Raw genomic sequence first — 14,785 nt, forward strand, 5'->3', positions numbered from 1 at the left:
TAAATAAGCAGAACTTTAAATCCTGTTAGGGACATGGGCAGGACACCAAGGACAGATCTGGCTTATTTTTCCATTTATTAAGAACAGAGAAAGCGCTAAACCGCTCCAAATGGAAATTAAATGTAACATCACATTTCAATATTTATTTACCATTTTTTTCATCTTGAAAGTCCTTTAGTTTACAGACTGCACTCTAAGCATGACTGGACAAAACAAGAGCTTTAACATAAAATTACTTTCTAATTCAAGCTTCAGGGGAATTGGGAAAACAAGCATTGAAGTACAAATCCTCCCAGTTCTTCAATCTGATCAGTCAGAAATAACATCAGCCTAAATTTCTGCTGTAAGTAAAACAAACTGAAACTCCACTTCTGATGTGAATGTGGTGACCATGACCAATGCTGGGGCAGGGGCACAAAGCCAAAGGAATGCATTAATCTTATGGAAATCGAGATCTTCAGGAAACCTCAACAGCCCCACAGAGAGGAGAGAAAGGTGCAATTTTTATTCTTTAACTTGACAGCTATTGAAGAAAATGTCTCTTGGCACACCTGAACCAAAGGAAGCAATTCCTTCACCAAATGAAAAATGGGAATCAATGTTATCTGAAGGGAATTTTAATGCCAGGGAGCAGAAAGGTGACAAGAACAATGCACAGACTAAGTTCTCCCTGTGCTGAATTTTTTAAAGCATTGGCCACTCTTTCCTTGCCACTAAAAGCCAAAGAGTAATTGAGCTGGCAATCCACACTCTTCCTCAAGGGGGGACAATCCCCACAGTGAATTCAGAGTGCTCTACCAAGCAGGGAAGCCAGAAACAAACACAGACCCCTCCTAGCACACCCCAGCAGCACACAGCTCAGTCCAGCCACACGCACCTGGAAGCCCGCAGAGCTGCTCCTTACCTTCGCAGGCTGTCCTTCTTCTCCTCTCTGGTCAAGCAGCTGTCCAGATGTTTGTTTATGTATTGTTCTAGAATAGCAACCTCACAAACAGGACATTCCACTGAAAGCAAGGGAGAAGGAATTTACTGGTGTGGAGGTAACAGCAAAGAGCGAATGTTTTCCTCTAAAGCAAGACTGATAGTTGGGACAGTAACAAAGCACACTAGTCCTGAGCTGTCTGTTACTGTACTGGAAGTTAGATCTGAGCTCTCAGAACAGGAACAAATAACACTAAACCCTCTCACTGAAGGTGTTCCACAAATACTGTCTGATCAACTACTTTGCATTTGTGGAAATAATTTCCATGTGGTGAGTGCTCAAATATTCAAAAAGATCATGGAATGGGAAGCAAGTGAAAGTTCTAATTGCTCAAAAATAAACAAACAGTAAAATTTCAAGTGAGTTTTAACTTCTCAACACAAGCAGGTCTGATGTAAAACCACGGCAGGTTTCCCGTGGCTCCTTTCCTGGCTGTGGTGCCTCTTTCAGCAGGATCCATCCAGCTAATGAATACATATAACTTCAGAGTTCCAGATGAATAAATCATTATACAAAACAACAGCTAAATTTGAACTAATAAAAACCGGGGCTGTACTCCTACATGGTGTTTTGTTTTAATTTAGGCTTTTAGCTGGGTCAATAGGATGGCTGCCAGCACATCAGAACTAAGAGGATTCTGCCATTTTATTGTGGTTGATTGGTAAAAATGAGCTTTTCCATCCTTCAAAGTAAATTCACCTTAACTCTCTAGAATTACGAAGAATAAAGCAGATGACTCTTTTGAAGAGTGTGGAACAAAAATATTAACAGAATTGCTGCCATGCTCATTTTGAGTTCAGGCTCACCCCTCAAATAACAAACACATTATAAAACAACCTGCTCAAGGATACAAGAGCAGAATAAATGCCAGTGTCTGTCTAGTCATTAGGAGTAAGGAGAAGAGAAATTACTTCATTTTTACTAAGACTGTTGCACAACTATTGTTTTTCCATGTTGTTACTCAAAGCAAAGGAATCCATAAGCACTGAATTCCATTTAACTCCTTGGCAGCAGCTCAGGCTCTTTTGTGAAGAGCACACTTGGAGCAGAGCTGTCCCACATGAGCAGCGAAGTGAAGGCAGCACGGGCCAGATAAAGGGGAAGGAGCTGAACGTGCCAGCACAGACCAGAGCCACGAGGAGAAATGGGCTCCTGTAACACATACAGCCAGCCACACGTGGGGGAGAGAGCAGGACACAACCAGAAATCAAACACCTCACCTTTCCTGTCTCCTTTGAGCACAGATGTAGAAGGCTTTTCATGGCTTTGGGTGCACCCAGGAATCTCTTGTGAAATCACTTTGCTGTCTTTACCACCAACCTCTGCAGAAGGGCTGCGCAGGTCATGGTGTTCCTCAGTTTTCAAACTCTTCTGAGCAGTCCACGCCAGGCCACCTGCCTTCGTGGAGGTGCAGACTGTGTCCTTGCTTAAGGAGCTGTCAATGCCTGGCACCTGTTCAGACTCTGGCTGAGAACCAGGACTCCAGTGACTCTGGGCTGGAGGGGATGGAGCCGGTGGAGCTTCCAACACCAACTGCAACAGCTGCCGCCTAGGAGCACCCAGGAGAAAACACACAGCTAGCACACTGCGTGGTGTGAGGAACTTGGAAACTTCCTTGCCAACACACGCTCTCTTCTGGCTGTGAAAATGCTAGGACTGAGGGCAATAGAGGAGGGAGCAGTCACACTGGCTTTTCCCAGAATGTGGTTTTTTGGGCTCATGAGAAGCTGGGTGATGGCATCTCACAGTCCTACACCCCAGGAACAGAAGAACCAGGGCACAGCAGACGCTCCTGGCACTGCCCTGGGCTCTCTGACAGAACACTGTCACCTACCACTCCCTCCCTCAGCACCAGAGTGAATTACTCAAATTTCCCACTAATCACAGAAACTCTGACAGGTGTGATTGGAGAGATTTGGACAAGCATGACTCGACTAGAAGCTCATCCATCACTCAGCAAGCCCAGAAAAAGCACAGAGTGATGGAGGGGTCCAGCCTCTGCCATCACCAGCCTGGCCAGCTCACCTGGGAGCTGATCCTATGGCAAACATCAGTTCTACATGGTGTTCAAAAACCTCTGCACACTGTGTATGGTCTCAGCATTACCTGTGATACTCTCAAGAACTTAACAGACTGCTACAGAGCTCTGAGCTGACAGAATTTTACCTTCCTGGCACAAAGCAGTGACTGCAGCACAGCTGACAATGCTCAGTTTATGAGCAGAGCAGTGTCCTTCCCTTTGAAGGCTGAGAGATGAATCAAGCAGGTGTCAGAACAGCCACTACCCAAACCCTCCTGTGAGACCCATCCTCCTCAGTCACTGAGATGGGTCAGGGCAGGGAGGTAAAAAACACCTGTTTAACTGAAGATGGATGGTTTCTAAACATCCTCCCCTCCAGCATCCTCCCTCTGCTTCAACAACAGCATGAACAGCTTCCCAACTTTTTTCCTTCAGATCTGTAACACCCACAAAAACTAAGTGTCCTTCATCAGGCTCCTGGTTCCCATTTTACAGTCTGTTTACTTCTCTCTTGCTGAAGCAGCAATGAAGCAGAGTTGTTGGGAATCTAGGGCTTCCACATAAATAAATTCAGATGAAGAGACAGAGCTGTGAATCTTCCTAGGAAGAACTCACACAGAACAGTCCCAACTGCACTAAAAGCAATGTATCTCCTTGAAATTCCTCCTGCATTCCTGCTCAATCACTGTATCAGCAATGACAGCACCTGCTCTCTCCAGCACCCAGAGTCGATGTGTTTATTCCTCTGACTCACTACCTGTCAAGTAACCCTGACTAGGAAACAAGAGATAAACTTTACAGTAAAAACATTTTCTTCCCTATGTATGAAGAAAACCAGAGATTCTTTTCAGCAAACACTACTACTTTTCTATTTAACAAGATGATGCAGAAACTGACAAATTTTCTCAAAATAATCTCTTTAGTAGAGGGCAATGAAACCAACTCTTTACACTTCACACAAAACTTTACCTGTTATTTTTAAAGATACTGGCCTCACTGCAACTGATAAGCGAAGTCTTCATTAAGGTTAGCTTGTGCAAATACTGCTCCTCATCTTTCTCTCCTGGCCTGGCCAGAGCCATGAATTCTGCTCCAGAGCACAGACAGGTGAGGGAACAGAAAAGTGCTCATGGCAAGGCCCCCCAAGCTCCTGCCATGCTGGGGTCAGGGTGTGCCCTCACCAGGGCACTGCACAGCCACAGCCACCAGAGCCTGGTCAGAACTGCTCCTCTCCCTTCACACACAGAAACACCCACGGCCCTAAGGAAGCACAGGACACCTCCCCTTCCACTGAGAGCCCACCCTCTGCACAAGGAGGGAGCTGCATTCCCACACATCCCCCACATCCCCCGCACACACCTGAGCAGAGCACAAAAGGATCAGAGCTCAGTCTGGCTGGAATGATTCCCATTCCCTGCAAACACCCCACCTAGGGTGCACACACCTAATGCTGAGCAGAGCACAAACGGATCAGAGCTCAGTCTGGCTGGAATGATTCCCATTCCCTGCAAACACCCCACCTAGGGTGCACACACCTAATGCTGAGCAGAGCACAAACGGAGCAGAGCTCAGTCTGGCTGGCATGATTCCCATTCCCTGCACATGCTGACCTTGGAGCACAGCTTTCACTCTGCTAAGTGCCACCAACATTACCATTTTCTTCCCCTCCAGGCCTGACTTAAGAAATGGGTTTGCACTTTGTGAAATGCTGAGAAGATTTAAGGCCTAATTTTCATAAACATCAAACTACCCAAGGCTCAAAGTCAAGTTAGAACATACTTGATCTTTCAAACATGCTGAGCCCTTCAACTCCTGGACTGTGGATTTGTTTTTGGGGACAGCCAAGGGGAGACAAAGCAGATGGAGAAGGAGGGGGGAGACGGAAGATTTCTCCTGTTCCAATACCAGCAGGACACAGAGCAGTGCTGCTCTCACTGAATGATGCTCGTGCCACGTGACGCTCTCCGGACAAGCAGTGTGCCCCCAGCTCAGGGCACCTGCAGCCCCAGGGGACAGACCCAGCCCAGGTGCCAAGCCCTGGCCACCACACTGAGCACTGCCTGCATTGCCCCGGGGGTCTGTCACTAGAGCAGTCAGCAGGGAGCCTTTCCCACCCAGACCCTGCTCTGCTTCCCTCCACCCAGCCCAGGCTGCGCTCCACAGCCCCGCTGATCCAGCTTCATGTGAGAAATTGATCGAACTCCAAGTCACAAAAGGAAAGGTTATTGAACCACTCTCACTGGTAAGATTTATACTGATCCATTAAAGCAGTCCAAAAAAAGTTAACATTTAAGATTCAATATCATAATGGATCCAAGTCAGCACTACTTGTTCCCCACAAAATTAGACATTAGCAAAAAAATAGTAATCCATTTATCACTAGGAAGCACCAGAATTTAAGGTGAAACAGGGGAACTGTAGGATTTAAATTACTCAAATAAATCAATTAAATCTAGAAGTGGTCATATAGAAGATTAGATCTATCTACATTCTATGATCTTCATCAGAGAAAAATTCTCTCATGAAACAAAGCCATCAACTGAACTATGCTTCTTGTCACTTACGAAGCCAAGAGTCTCATTGACTTCCAGCTCCAAGTTAATTTCAGAGAAAAAGATGAAAGTACATTTGTCTCCTGCAGAGACAGGAACACCCACAGAATTCCCAGCAAATCACTGAGTAGCTTCTCATCAAAAGAAAACAGGTAATACCAGGAACTTCGTGTATCTACTGATGTATCATCTGTGATACACATTGTGATACTGTTGCAGTATTTTACCACGTCATATTTATTCTGTTGTTCCAGACTTCTAAAGGGATTTGAAGCTCAAAAATGAATTAAAAACAAACAGAAAAGTAGCTAAGAAATCAAGCTGAAAGCATGGCACTCCACTACTTTCCTTACCCGAGAAAACTCACTTTTTTAGTCTTTCAATACCTATATTTTTCCTAGCCAGTGCCTTCACCAAAAGAATGCTCTTGCAAGGTGACCATAACCACTGGACAAAATCTTTCTATTCAGAATCTCCCCTGCACACACACAGGAAGGATCTTGAAGAAAATCTTTACTACCATTATTTCCCCTGGAGAATCCTGAAATATCTGATGACTTCCTACACATTGGCAGGGACTGTAACTTCCAGAACAGCTAACCAGAAGCAGAACCAAAATAAGCTTGTAAAACCTCCACATCACTTGAGTGCGCAGTACCCTTCAGCCAGAACACTGCAGGATTTTCCCAAAAAGTGAACATTCATCTTGGACAATGCTTCTGTCACACCACGATTGTTTTGCTCAGTTCTCACACTGCTCCTCTCCAGGGCTCTGAGCCTGGTCACACACAGCCACACCTTGCCAGCTGCCAAACCAGAGAGGGCAGCTATAGAATTAGATCAATACCTTGCAGAATTAAAGCTCTTCACAAGATCATCTAAAATCCGGTTGTTTTTCAGGTCAGATTCTGAGACTGCCTATAAAAGAAAGAAAGAAAAAGCAAAAAGAAAACCAAAACAAACCTAAACAAACAAACATTCAAATGCAGTGAAAACAGCAAGTGCTCAGAAAATGTCCAAGTGATCAATAACTTGCTTCTTGGCTCCATGCCTCAACTACCCCCACTAAAGTGCTACAGGAATTAAGATGCTTAAAGGGTAAACACTTCTTCCCAAAAATATCTCCTATTAAAATAACTGCCTGAGAACTTAAGTCTGGGATATTAAGGTAACAGGTAAAAAAAAAGCATAAAGCTAAAGAAACAAAGCCCAGTGTGCCCAGACTCCAACAATGGTTTATTAGAGCACAGGTCTAATAATTTTGAAAACCAAACCATTTTCTGAAGGTGGTAAGAACCTTAAGCAACAAAGCATGAAAACTGATGAAGGGAAATGCTAATCTTCTGATTATGGAATGAAAATATGAATTATGAGATGCCTTTGTGCATTCAATTAATTCTTTTTAAACAATTTCTGATTTTTACCTCACTGCATCTCTCTCTGCTGTTCTTTTAAGCAAAGCTTTTATTATTTTTTAATTTTATTTTTATTTTGAGATGGGGCCACTCACACACAGAAAATAAAGCACTTATGTTTCAGCACTGCTGGTTTAAATGATGGAGCATTTTAACAATTTAACATTAAATGTTTTGTGGCAGATTGTACACACAGCCATGAGCCAAACCCCAGGCCTGATGCTCCATCCCCTTCCGCCTGCACTGACAGAGGAGCAGCTCTGGAACAGGAAAACTCCAGATGCAAGAGCACCACACTGTGCCCATGCAATCAGAATTGATTATTTGGTGTGGTCCAAAGGGAAAAGCTCCTGAGATTTGCCAAAAGATAAAAAACAAGCTGAGGGGAAAAAACCAAACCAAAACCACACTTACCACACAGCATGTTGGACACTGTGTTTTGTAGGACAAAGACTTGCGGATGCAAAGGGAACAATCTGGAAAAAGGAAACACATCATTTTGAACATTATTCCAAATGCAGTTCCCCATCCCTGCTCGTGTATTTCCTTGTTGTACAATACATGCAAGCTATTCCACAATATACAAATGCTGAAAATACACCGTTTTCACATGGAATTGAGATCATCATTGTTACAAAAGAAGCCGTATTTTATGCAAATGTGTTTCAACATCAAATATCAGCTCCTCCACCTAAAGCTGATGTTTGGTTCCCTTTGTTCCCCAGTGCAAGAAACCCTTCATCAGCCCCCACCACTACAGCACTCCCTCCCCATGCTGGGTTTTTGACATGACTAATGCTGATCACTTTCATCTTTCTGCATAGCCCCAGACAAACTCACAATCCCCTCTTTTCCCCAGGCTCTTCTGCCCTTTCCAAAACAATACCAACTTGTTGTTGGACGAAGAGGCTAAAGAGGAGGGGAGACAGCACTGGAATGCTGAGAGACAGCCCAATGTCATCTCACCATGCCAGGATGCGTCTACAGACTGGGTGGTGAAACACGCCACACTGCCACAGTAAATTTCTGCGTTTGTTACACTTTGTCAATTTATCTGTGAGCTTTCACGGCCACTTCAGGATTTTAAAAGTCTCATCATTCTCCAGGAAAACATTCCCTCACTAGATCATCATGGCTCAGAGTCTCAGCACTAGCTCCTGAGCATCTGACACCCCAGCACCTTCCCATGGGCCAGCCCACGTGTGCACTGACTGCTGCTTGGAGCCACTGTGCCCCAGGCAGGCTGCGCCACCAGCAAGTGAAGAGAATTTCCAGTTTTGTGGCTCCCCACACTGGCTTCAATGGTGACAGCTTTGCCAAGCTAAACTAAACTTCATTGCCAAACTACAATGTCCCCTTCACGGAAGGAAGTGCTACAGTTTCTGAACCAAACAATCACAAGCATTTATTTTAACGTGAGAAAAGGCAAGGTACTTCCCTCCTAATCTGGCTCCAGCAAAGCGCCTGGGGCCAGGTTCCAGCAGATATCTCCCAGGGCAGACAGAGCAGCATGGAAAATTTGAGCTCTTAATGCTCAGCACATAGAGCTTTGCATTTGTACCACCCTCAAGATTTTAAGAAAGATATTTAAATGCAGAATGCCCGATATCACAAGTTTGTATTACACCAGGAACTACACAAGGGAAGGTTCCGGCTGCTTCCATCTTGCAAAGCTCCTCCCAGCTCCCATGGCAAAGAGAATCACAGAACCCTGGAAAGGTCTGGGTGGGAAAGGACCCTAAAGCCCAGCCAGTTCCACCCCCTGCTATGGCAGGGACACATTCCAGTGTCCCAGGGGGCTCCAAGCCCTGTCCAGCCTGGCCTTGGGCACTGCCAGGGATCCAGGGGCAGCCCCAGCTGCTTTGGGCACCTGTGCCAGGGCTGCCCACCCTGCCAGGGCAGCTTCTTCTGAACTTCCCACCGAACCCTGTGCTCTGTCCCTGGGAAGCCATTCTCCCTTGCAGTTTCTCTCCATGTTTCCTGCAGGGTCCAGCCGCTTCTCTCCGCCAGGCGGAACAATCCCAGCTCCCGGCCTGTTCTCGCACCAGACAGACAGACAGACAGAGAGACAGACAGACAGACAGCCCGGCCGCCCCCGCCCGGCACTCACAGCTGTGCGAGCACTGCGGGATGATCACGGCGATGCTGAAGTAGTCGAAGCAAATCCCGCAGCGCAGCAAGTCATCCACGGCCTGCAACGAGAGCGGGGTGAGCCGGGGCGGGCCGGGGCGCCCGGCGGCGGGGCTGGCCGCGGCAGGCCCGGCTGCGCGGGGCGAGCGGCACCGGCCGGGACCCGCCCCGCGACCCGCCCCGGGACCCCCGGCCCCGCACGCACCTTGAGCGGGGCCAGGCCGGGCGGCCAGGGCGGCTCGAGCAGCGGCACGGCCAGGGCCATGTCAGCGCCGCACCACGGCCCCGCTCCGGCGGCGGCGGGCCCCGAGCCGCGCGCACCCCGCGCGCTTCCGGCCGCGCTTCCGGCGGCGCCGGGGAACCGCCGGCCACGGGAACGGGAACCGACGGGAACGGGGATGGAACCAACGGGAACGGGGATGGAACCGCCGGCAACGGGAACGGGAACCAACGGGAACCAACGGGAACCACGGGGATGGGAACGGGAACCAACGGGAACCGCCGGCAACGGGAACGGGAACTACGGGGATTGGAGCTGGAACCAACGGGAACCAACGGGAACTACGGGGATGGGAGCGGGAACCAACGGGAACCACGGGGAACGGGGATGAAACCGCCGGAAACGGGGATGGGAGCGGGAACCAATGGGAACGACGGGGAACGGAGATGAGGAACGCGAACCAGCGGGGATGGAATCACCGGGACCGGGGAAGCGCCGGGAACGGCAGTGAAAGGGAACGGCTGAAAGCCGCGAAGCGGCGGGCAGGGAGTGATGAGAGCCGAGCGCTCCCCGCGGGCTCTCGGCAGGCTCGGTATTGCCGCGGCGTTCGGGGATGTGAAGGCCCCGGTGGGCTGGGATCCAGCTGCAGGGGCAGAGGAGGTCAGAATAAACCATCACAATGGTCTTGGCTGGCCTTGGGCACTGTGAGTCTCTGAATTTATATATTTGAATGGATCTGATTGCTGCCTGCCCCTTGCCAAAAGTGCTAGATTTTACAGAATAGTGTCATTGCCACTTAAGTGCCTGTTCTTTTCACCTTAAGGAATCCGTTTCTCCTTTCTCTGTGAGCTGTGACCTAATTAATTAAACTCCTACAACTCTTCGTTCCCTCATGCACAGGGCAGATCTTGATTCACACATTCTGGCAGGAGTTTATTGGATGGGAATGAACTCACCCAGGAATGGGCACAGAGAGTTCATGGGTTCATTTCTGCAACAACACGTTTATTTTTTGTTTAAGTGGAATGATGAAGAGCAAAGGGCAGTGAATTTACAGCCAAGCACCATCCACAGAGACCGCTGCTGAATAAAACACAATTTAAACTATTTCCACAGTAAAAGCACCATATAAAGGAACCCTGGAAAATCTGTGCTTTCAGCTGAATCCTGCACGCTGCAGAAGCTGGAGAGCATCCACCTGCTCTGGTGGCAGGATGATCCCTTTAGCCGGGGTGTGTGACATTTGTGCGAGCATTTCCCGTTGGGATGCAGGGCTGGAGGCTGCCCCCAGGGCAGAGCCACCGGGAGGCTCCTTCAGCCCTCCTTGGCCAACAAACCCTCCCTGTTCAGCTGTTTCATTGGCTCTCTGGGCTACTGTGCAGCAGGAATAACTGCTTTATCTTGCTGAACGACCAAGCTACAACTTGTTATTATACACAGAACATATCTCCTTCCGAGCCCCTGAAATACTCATTTAAATTAAAATACCACGAGGTCCCAATTGCATTTTCATACACTTGTTGCTCTGTTCTGTTAGCAGAGAAATGTACAGAAAAGCTTAGCAGGAGGTGGAGCAGCCTGACAAAGCCAATCTCCAAAAGCTGATTTTCAATTGTGTTGTTGAGACAAAATATTTAAGTGAGGTTTTATAGAATTTCCATCTGGTTGTGCACAAGTTAATGTAAAGAGCATTTGTTCCCCTGTGGTGCCCAGGGCCTTGTGCAGAAATGTTTTTTCCTCCATGCCCCAACAAACAAATAGCTCATCCTCAGCTGCCTTTAGTACATGCATCTTGAAACTAAAACCTAACACTCCACCAAGGTCTGCCTCGTGTGTCACTGGACTTTCTTCACTATAGATGTACAAATGCACCACAGAAACATGCCTCTGGACACCAATATGTAGATTGGTTGAAAAATCAGCAGAAGAACATACTGTACTTAAAAAGAAAATACCAAACCCCAAAACAGAGAACATTTTGAGTTAATTGTTTCTAAGTATTCTCGGAGATTCCTTAATATTTAAAGCAGTGGAAAGTTTCTCATCATGTCATTCCCAACTGGAAAGGAGAAGAACCTGAAACCATGGGTAAAATTGTTCAGAAAAATTTAACATTCACCTTGCTCTGCCCTTGTGTTAAAGTTGGCCACCATTTATTGATTTCTCCAGGACCAAATTTGGTGTGATGTTGAGACTTTTGGAACATTGCCAGCTTTGTGCCTTAGAGTCACTCTTTGGCTGTTTGGATCTTAGTCTGGGTGCAATTCCCTTCCCCACCATTCAAAATAAACCAAAGGGGAGAGAAAAAAAAAAGCTGAATTAAATTAATTCAGCTGCTTGCAGAAACATGAGGATGCTGAGCATTTTGACAACGAGTACCAGCAAGAGCCCAGAAACAACATGTCAGCCCCAGGAAAGGCTGAGACCCTTCCTTCTCCGTGGGAGATGACTTTACTTTCCAGTGCCTGGTTTCTCCCAGTGATTCCCCATGCAGTTATTCCATGTGTAACTGCACTGCTCTGTATTCCCCCTGAGACCTGCGATGGAGGTCACAGGCAGGGGCTGACAAATAGGAAACAACAATTTACATTCCCATGCGCTGCTGTGTGTCACCTCCAGCTCAGCTCCCTCTGCATTTCACTGGTGAACTGCTGCTCATCAAATCAGTGAGGGTAAAACACTCAGAACAAGAGAACTATGAAGAAGCAATTTCAGCTTCTGCTGAGCTTAGCCTGTTTATGCCTGGATTTATGTGCCAGAATGAGACTAAACAGAGGGAGGAGGAACCATTTGTCAATAGAACACATGCAGAAAAAGCAGCTCCAGCCTGTCTGTGGCACAGCAGCCTGCTCTAGTAGTGCAAAATGCGCTGCTGATGAGCCTGGGGTGAGATGTCTGTTGGGATTGATGCCAGTGGTGAAAAACAAAACCTCTCGAGTGCTGGCAGCTGAAACACCAGGTAATTACTTAATTGACTCCATGATCTCCACCTTGGAGCAGCAGTCTGCAGCACCCAGGCTAAAAGCAGAAGCCCATTAGTAATTCTGGCAGCAGTTAATGTCCCAGACCATGGAAAGCAGAAACCCAGAGCATGGCTGGTGCAGTGTTTGACACCTGCATCCATCCATCTGCCAGGGGCACTCACCTCTGCTGCACCCAGCAGCTCCTCCTGCTCTCACCAGAGACACACCCAGAGTGTCCAGAACTGAGATCCAGGCAGGGAAATGACACCAAAATTCAAGACACATCACTGGAAATTCAGCATGGAAGTGAATTGGCCCCATTCCCTGCAGGGTGATACTGGACAGACTGGCAGGCACTGGAGCCCCACGGGGATGTGGAAGCCTTGGGATGGGCAGGGGGCACCAGATCCACACAAGGTCTAAACTGAAATCAAGAGGCAAACAGGTGAGCAGAGTTATAAAGATGCTGCAGAGTACCACTGCTGGAATGGGGGAGCTCTGTGGGAATAAAGCCACATTTGGGGCCACTTTGGCTGTTGGGTCTGTAAAACATTTCCTTGCATTCCCCTCAGACAGGCCAGCCCTCAGCAACACATTCACACATCCAAGGGATGCACCCCCTGGGTCTGTCTCTTGCTGCCATCAGCCCTGTCCTGGGGAAGGCTCCAGCCCCCCAGTGCCAGCAGCCCTGCTCTGGAGGGCACAGCAGGGCCACCACAAGCTGCCACACTGGGCACACCCACAGCCCAGCACTCAGCTCATTCAGCTGTCAGCACTGTACATCAATTACCTCAGCTTGAACACAGGGAATTGTCCAGTCAAGCTGACTTTGGCAGGAATAAATCCAGCCTGGCACCAGCTGGCTGGGGACAATGTGTTTGGCCTTTGTGTCAGCTCATGGCAGCAGTGCAGCAGGGCCAGGAGCAGCTGGATCCAAAGCCACAGGCAAGCAGCAAAAGGGAAGGGGTGGCTGCACACAGGGCTTGTCCCCAAAAGCCCTATGAACAATGTACAGGAAACAATCCTTTATATCATTCCCATGGACTTCAGTTGCCACACCAGGGAGGAGGGAAGGCGTTAGTCATGCACTAGCAGATGTTTTGACTTACGTAAGACTAAATTTTTTTTCTTTATTTCTTTTAAGAAAAAGGCTGCATCTCACCTTAGAGCCTTCTTGAGAGCCTCCTCACCCTCAGCCATTTCCATGGCCTCACAAGCTCAGCACTGCCCCGCTCCATGGCACAGCTCTGCCAGCTTCAGCACTTGCTCAGTCATTGCTAAATATATTATTTTTATAAAAGCTGTCTTGAAGGGGGTAAAATAAATGGATGCAGCAGGAGTTTAGAGACAGAAATCCAACAGGAGTCTCATCAGTGTTCAGCAGCAGCAGGTGGGGGGGTAATGCAGCCAAGGGCAGTTATTTCTTGTCAGCCGAGACACATCCAGGAGGGAAAGGAGCTCATTAGCTTTGAGTGGGATAGGGGGGTTTGGGCTGGTGACCAGCACTGCTGGCAGCCCTTTCCTGGGTGAGTCACAGGAGCACGGGGCTCTGGCCAGGCTGTAGAAGCCCCCCCAGCCCCATCCTCACTGCACCAGCTCCCTGGGACAGCAGCCAAAGGAGCTGCACCAGCTCCCAGCCAAGCTCTTGCTCATCACAAGCTCCCAGTGCCCCAGGCAGCTGCGTATCCTAATTAAGAAATTAATCTTCATTAGACAGAACCGGACACATTTGCATGTCCAGAGATGAGCCTCATGCTGATGGGGCTCAGGTGGAATTAGGAGCTGTCAGAGGGTGCCTGGCCTTTGGATGCTGTCAGGAGGCTGTTATTAGATTTAAAGGCCTGGGATGAGCTTTGCTCCAGAGCTGAAGCTTCATTTCCAACACACAAACCTCTGCTGATTCTGCAGCATTGAGGACTCCAAGCCCAAGTCTCTGGAAGATTCCTGGGGAGGGAAGAGGCATCTCTGTGGAACAGGGCAAGGCTGGTTTACCTGCAATGCTTATGCTGATCTGATGCATGAGATATTTAAGATCCAGCAAATTACACTTTTATCTCATGAAACACTTAAACCAAGATGTTTCAACAGCTGCTGCCTCCCACCCCACAAGCAAGGGAAGTGATCCCAAAGGGCAGCAGGAATGTGGGGCTGTTTTCCAGCTTAGCTGGGATCATAAAAAGGTTTCCAACTGCTCCACAGTATTTACAGAAGATGGATAATGCTGCAGTCTCTCAGGCCTGCTGAAGTCTGGTTTCCAGTGTTTCTATAGTGAGGCTGTAGGTGTACATTAAGGGGAAATAAAAACGTTATCAAAAGTTGGGTAAATAGTCCTGTTTTCATTCTGTGCCTGCAGGCAGCTCAGGCACAGGACACAGCACAGCCTCCCCAGGGAGTGGGCTCACTCAGCCCTGCCTGCTGCAGGTCCTGCTGGAGCCTGAGGTGGGCAGGAGCTGGTGACAGCTGGGGACACCAGGAACACTCCAGACACCCACCAGTCAGCACT

General features: G+C 48.2%; 1 protein-coding gene across 3 annotated transcripts in view; it reads right to left on the reverse strand.

The window, feature by feature from the left end:
* RAD18 (RAD18 E3 ubiquitin protein ligase) overlaps positions 1–9,477 on the reverse strand; it is a 28,336-nt gene extending 18,859 nt beyond the window's left edge. For all 3 annotated transcript variants that reach the window (XR_014616481.1, XM_084214274.1, XM_084214275.1), the window contains exons 1-6: positions 9,305–9,477; positions 9,080–9,161; positions 7,384–7,445; positions 6,402–6,472; positions 2,203–2,531; positions 905–1,004 (exon numbers count right to left, since the gene is read on the reverse strand). Coding sequence is in view for 2 of the 3 variants with exons in the window: in XM_084214274.1 (XP_084070400.1) it covers positions 905–1,004; positions 2,203–2,531; positions 6,402–6,472; positions 7,384–7,445; positions 9,080–9,161; positions 9,305–9,364 (704 nt within the window). In the remaining variant the exon portion in view is untranslated. The remainder of the gene's footprint in view (positions 1–904; positions 1,005–2,202; positions 2,532–6,401; positions 6,473–7,383; positions 7,446–9,079; positions 9,162–9,304) is intronic.
* Positions 9,478–14,785: the final 5,308 nt, after the last annotated feature.

Source organism: Fringilla coelebs (assembly GCF_963513975.1).
Source record: "Fringilla coelebs genome assembly, chromosome: 13".
In the NCBI taxonomy this organism is placed as follows: domain Eukaryota; kingdom Metazoa; phylum Chordata; class Aves; order Passeriformes; family Fringillidae; genus Fringilla; species Fringilla coelebs.